This window comes from Onychostoma macrolepis, chromosome 04, assembly GCF_012432095.1.
Source record: "Onychostoma macrolepis isolate SWU-2019 chromosome 04, ASM1243209v1, whole genome shotgun sequence".
Classification (NCBI taxonomy): Eukaryota; Metazoa; Chordata; class Actinopteri; order Cypriniformes; family Cyprinidae; genus Onychostoma; species Onychostoma macrolepis.
The window spans coordinates 648505-654279 of NC_081158.1; the positions used below are offsets into that span (position 1 = coordinate 648505).

At 37.2% G+C, this 5775-nt stretch overlaps 1 protein-coding gene across 1 annotated transcript; it reads right to left on the reverse strand.

Moving 5' to 3' along the window:
• Positions 1-2524: 2524 nt before the first annotated feature.
• Positions 2525-3978, reverse strand: LOC131539161 (cerebellin-4-like). Its single transcript, XM_058773516.1, has 4 exons — positions 3633-3978; positions 3424-3477; positions 3201-3332; positions 2525-3018 (listed from the first exon to the last, which is right to left on the reverse strand). Exons 1-4 carry the CDS (start codon positions 3976-3978, stop codon positions 2726-2728), a joined length of 825 nt encoding a protein of 274 aa, XP_058629499.1. The 3' UTR covers positions 2525-2725.
• Between the last annotated feature and the right edge of the window lie 1797 nt (positions 3979-5775).

The window sequence follows — 5775 nt, forward strand, 5'->3', positions numbered from 1 at the left end:
TGAAATGATCTTGTGTTGCTACTTAAAGACAACTGAATGTGTTCTGAAAGTCTGTTGATACACTGGTTAACACGGGTGTAAACTTGTCACCTTTCGGCGAAATTCGCCGTTTTTACCTTGAAATAGGTCATTCACGTGAATCGTGTAGATCTGTAATAAAATGTTAAAAAATGGGGGTCGTATCTGCGAGTCATCTGTGTCACGTCACCTGTAGCGTTTTTTTCCCCCGTTGGCAAAGGAATGGACCCACCCTACTCTGCCTCTGATTGGCTTACCTTAATGTTCTCTCCCTCATCCAACCAATCTCACTCCTGAAGCCTAACTTTTAGACGCTGCAGACAACTATCTATATTTCCAGAGGCTACGTAAAATGTGAAGTATTTTTGAAGTAATTGGGCTATGTTGGTGGTTAGATTAGCCTGTTTGTAGCTAGCTACATTAAGTTTGCTTGTGTTCCAGTATAAATGGTGATTACCGCGTGAGGCTGCTGTTGCAATAGCTATGAAGATTGTAAATTACGTTATTGCTACATTAGTTTGCTACCCTTTGCAAAATGCTCCTCAGTCTCGACCTTAACATTTGTCTCGCATATCAATAAGCTGTTTCTCTGACATGAAGTCGATTTGAGAACTTTCGACCTACAAGTAAAGCATACCGTTTCATGTACAGTAATATTAGTATCACTCAGCTCAAGTGGAGGCAGCGCTAAGCCATAGCTAAGTGTCAGCCTGTAACAGCCTGTCTGAAGACAGAGAAACACCTCGTGTTTAGCCCGTCAGCTGCTTCAATCTTTCGAGTGCTGAAATTAAGATTTACAGTGGTTTATTTGCCCTGACTAAGTTCATGTAACATCTTAACAACAATCCTTGCTGATTGTAGAGCATACCTGTCGCTCAAACGTCTTTTATGTGTTTATCCTTGAGTGGTGCACTGCAAAATATTATTGTTTCTAGTCCAAATATCTAAAAATTCTTAAATCAAGAAGCATTTTCTAGACAAGTAAAAATTAAAGAGTTTTTCCTTAAAACAAGCAAAATAATCTTATTTCAAACCAACAAGATTATTTTGACTTTTGATTTTTTTTTTTTTTTTTCTGGGAATTTTTTTTAAAAATTTGATTTAAGAATTATTAGATATTTGGACTGGAAACAAGACAAAAAAATGTAAGAGAAGCATTTTTAGCAGTGTGTAATATTTTCTCCCTATAAACACTTTGACTTGCCATTGTGTGTGAAATGTGCTATGTGAATTAACTTGCCCTTACTTTTAACTTTTGCCCTGTGTGTGTGTGTGTGTGTGTGTGTGTGTGTGTGTGTGTGTGTGTGTGTGTGTGTGTGTATGTCTGTGTTGAGGGGGCTTAGTTTGGTTTGTCACCTTTTTTACCCGATGAGTTTGCACCCCAGTTAACAGCTACATGCTGACTATTAAAATGTTCTTACTTTGCTGTATAAAAGTACTGAGAACTTACTGAGGATTTGTTGCGTGTCTACTAATATGCTGTTGAACATCTGCAACTTGAATTAATAACATACTGATAACACTTTCCTGACCAAATTTTTAATAGCTGTTTACATGTTGTAGACATTGTATTGATTGCTACAAAACGTTTAATAGACAACCTACAGATGCTACTCTGATGAGAGTAAGTAGATATTCACTTGCAAAGTAACTAACAGTCAGTAGACTATCTATAGGGGGACCATCAAAATAAAGTGTTACCAAATTATTTTCTGCGTATACATAGCACGTCAAACTTGAACAGTAATAGGACATCGGGTCCAAGTCAGTCAGTCTTGCGAATTTGTTTATGGTAGCAGTTAAAATGTTAATGTACTGCTAGTCATTTGTCCTGCATTACTCATTGTTTAGTTTAGCACGAATTATGAAACTTTCTCATTAGTTCTCTGGGAAGAATGAAAAAAAAAGTAGTTATTGATTAGTTAATACTACTAGTGTTATCGGTGTGCTATTACTTACTAATTAGTTAATCAGTTTCGTGTCAGTTCTAAAGTGTTACCCAAAAATGTTCATTTCACTCCAGCGCATACCTATAAATAGTCAAACCAGAGAAACCGATCATTTTGCAGTGGTCTCTTAATTTTTTCCAGAGCTGTATATTGCATTTATACATGTTTATGAGAATTTTGCTCAAGTTATGGTTTATTTCCCATCCAAATGCTTAAGGTTACTGACTGCACTTAAATCTGTGTTATTAAAAATGACCCGAGACCAGCAATTATGCATTGTAGTTCAGATTTATTTATGGTTATTAAGTTGTTAACAAAGCATTATCTAACTCTTTACATATAAGCTAATTAAAAAAACAGTGACGATGAATGAAGAACTCACTACTTGTATAGAGTCTATTAATATATTACAGTTTATAAACTATGAATTAACTATAAACTAATAGTTTGCAAATGATTTGTAAGTACTTTATTAGCATATATTTATTATAAAGTGTTACAGAAAAGATGAGGAAAAGAAAATGCCACACGAACGTCTCTTTATTCTCTTGTTTATTTATGTAGGACGAAGAGACAGATCCGGGATCAGTAACAAGTTACACTTAAAAAGGTATTAACATTCTGGGTTTACTACTATAACAAAACACACAATATACAGGAATATCAAACTCGTATTAGCCATTCAAGTTCAAGGATTCTTCGCGATTTTCATCTGAAATCATATGTTTTCAGATGAAAAATGTCTGAGGCATATGAAGTTACTGTTCTCTTAAGGGAAACAGTAGGTAGCCACTGAATGTGTTGTGGTTACTCTGGCTATCCGATATCCTCCTGTTAGCCAAAAGTGTCACATAGACAACATCTCCGACCTCTAGGAGCAACACAGCTCCGTTTGAGGAGTTCACTACATTCCCAGCCTGATGAGCGTGTGCGATAACTACATGCTGTCCATTCTTGATAATAGAGACGGTTGATGGGGTTGCTTGACTAGCTGGACCATAGACAGAGATTCTGAACATGTACGCTCCTCTCAGTGGGGCTGTGAAAACACCTGAATCAAACAACAAGAGACACAGGAAAGATTCAGCTGCTACCAAACACACTGTTTAACAGTTTTGAAAGATGACCGATTATTTAGTTTTCTTATATAAATTACAACATCGCAGAGAGATTTGACTGAACGGAGGTTTCTCATTACTATAAGTTTAACGACTCCATTTGATTGATAATTACCTGTAATTGGGCTGTAGGCGTTTCCTATGTTTGTGAAGACGTTCCTGTAGGTTAGTGGGATGTCGGTGGTAAAGGGACCAATATTTCCACTGCTAGATTGCATCAGTCCAGCTGAAAAAGCTATCTGTCTGTCTGTTAATGAAAAACAAACAATACGTTTCACAACATTGCTTACTACGCTGAGAACACGACTGAACTGAACATAATTCAAGCACTGTTTCACCTCTGTTTTCCTTTCTCAGCTCCTCCACTTGACTCTGAGTAAGATTTGACATTTCTGTGGAGGAATAAAGATTCTGTTAAATGACATTTACAATGACACAATTTACACAGTATTTACACCCAATTTTACACTAACATTTACACTATGTATTACTTATGTATTGCATTGCTTGGATCATTGATAACAGAGTGAACATTTTCGTGAGATACCATCATTTTTCTTGTTCAGCTCTTGCAGGAGGAGCGTCTGTTGTTCTGCAGCTTGCTCAGCATCACTCAGTCGTGTCTCTAAAGCTCTGATGTTGGCTTTCTGCTCTGTAACGGTGGCGGTCAGCTCTCTCAGTGCTGCGTGGATGTCAGGAAAGTACAGATGGCAGTATTGGCTGTCATTTGAAGCTTCATCTCTCAGAGAGTCTGTCTGAGGTGGATTCTGTCTTCTGTCCTGAGATCTGAGCTGTTGACTGATCTCATTCTCAGCGAGTCCTCCATCTACCTGCTGCTGTACCACAAACACAAAGGTTTCCAGCAGCAGCAGGATACAAACTAAACTCTTCATTCTTCACCGATATTTGCTTCCAGCTCTTGCTCTGTTATCTCTCACAGCCGCTCATGTTCTTTTATAGTGTCCCGACTAGGGATGCAACGATTATAGATTTTGTTGGTACGATTATAGTCTGAGGAATAATCACGGTTTCACGATTATTACGATTATTATGCATTTATTCATTTCACAACATAAAATCACATAAACACTCTTTAGATATTAAAGTGTTATTTATTGCTGCCTTTTGAAACAGAAATAACACAGTAACCAATACTACAGCACAAAATAATAATACTAAAGAAAAAAAAAGTCCATCTCTCCTATTGGAATTAAAAAGGTGACCTCTGCTCTGTAAATATCCATGTCAGTATTTCCTTTTGAAAATAACAAATGTATTTGATGTTTTCATTTCATTCTTTCTACATTTCTTTTGGACCTGAGGGACAGAACTTGGAAAGATGGTGAAAAATAAATTGACTTATGAATAATACTATAACAGGGATGATAAATCACAATATTAATGAAGTATTATTAATATATGACTAATATTAACTTTATTTATCCCACAGAGGACACTGTTACTAATGAGGGAATAAACTAAACTATTATTGTAATCAACTGTCATCAATACTTATTCATTTTAATAATCTTTATTCATCTGATTTTACATAAGGCCTGAGAAAATCATCTCTATTATTTTGGTTTGTGAGATCGAGATCGAGCTGCCCACACAAACATTTAGGAGGACAGAAACGTGTTGTCAACGCTGCCCAGCGACTTTCATTAATAAAATAGCTTAGATACTGGATCGCTACATTATATTAATCAGCAAAGAGGGGGCAAAATGACTGTTTAAATAACTAAACTCAAATCTTCATTGTTTGTAGTGACGCAGATGCAGGTAGGCTAAAGCCTCGTTTATACTCGCGCCTGGCTCCGCTTCGCGAGCCTCCGCTGACTGCGCGCGCTTCACACACGCGCTCGCGCTCTCTCTCACCGCACTATTTCATCTCTGAAGCGGCAGAATGTTAGCGCTAACGAACGTCGCGTCAGGTGGTCCTTGCCTTCACGTCGTGCATTAAAATCGTTTATTGCACAGCCAGAACAGGTTGGCTAGCTGTGCATTATCCCTTATGTATTCACTCTTTAACAGCGATTTTTACGGCAATATTGATGTACCCAAATTTAAAATGGTCCCACACTATCGAATTCAGTCATTTCTCTGGTGGAAATAAAGGATCGCTGTTTGGTTCCTCTGTCATAGTTAATCTAGTAGCCTCCGTGTCTCTGATAAGCACGGCATTTTAAGCTGGTGCACCGCTAGTGTAACTTTGTTTTCGTTTTGCTCATGTTTCAACAGTTCCATTCCATACAACAGAAACACTCGGTATAGCGGAGCCTTTACGATTAATTAACCGTGACGTTTTAAAGCGCGGTTAATCGTAAAACCGGTAAATCGCTGCATCCCTAGTCCCGACACATTGTCTTCTGAACAAGATTTATATTTCTTCAGATAAAAAAGTAGATAAACAAGTTAATTGTTAATTGCAATCAAAGGAAGGATGTTCGGGTCCAGTAGATATTCAGCTGTACACTGTAAAAAATGTGTTGTTGTTTCAACTTAAAAAGTAAGTGTTCGTGCTGCCTTAAAAAGTCAAGTTTTGTGAACTTAAATTGTGAAGTTGTCTTAACTGACAATAAAGTTGACAGGACTTACAAAAACAAGTGCAATAAACAATGTTTAACAAATTTAAAATGGTCCCACACTATCGAATTCAGTCATTTCTCTGGTGGAAATAAAGGATCGCT

Excerpts from the sequence above, each read along its gene's own strand:
- LOC131539161 (XM_058773516.1), bottom strand. The coding sequence starts at position 3,978 with ATGAAGAGTTTAGTTTGTATCCTGCTGCTGCTGGAAACCTTTGTGTTT. Across the intron at positions 3,333-3,423 it reads GCTGAGAAAGGAAAACAGAG|ACAGACAGATAGCTTTTTCA; the intron begins GTGAAACAGTGC and ends TTTCATTAACAG. Across the intron at positions 3,019-3,200 it reads CGCCTACAGCCCAATTACAG|GTGTTTTCACAGCCCCACTG; the intron begins GTAATTATCAAT and ends TGTTTGATTCAG.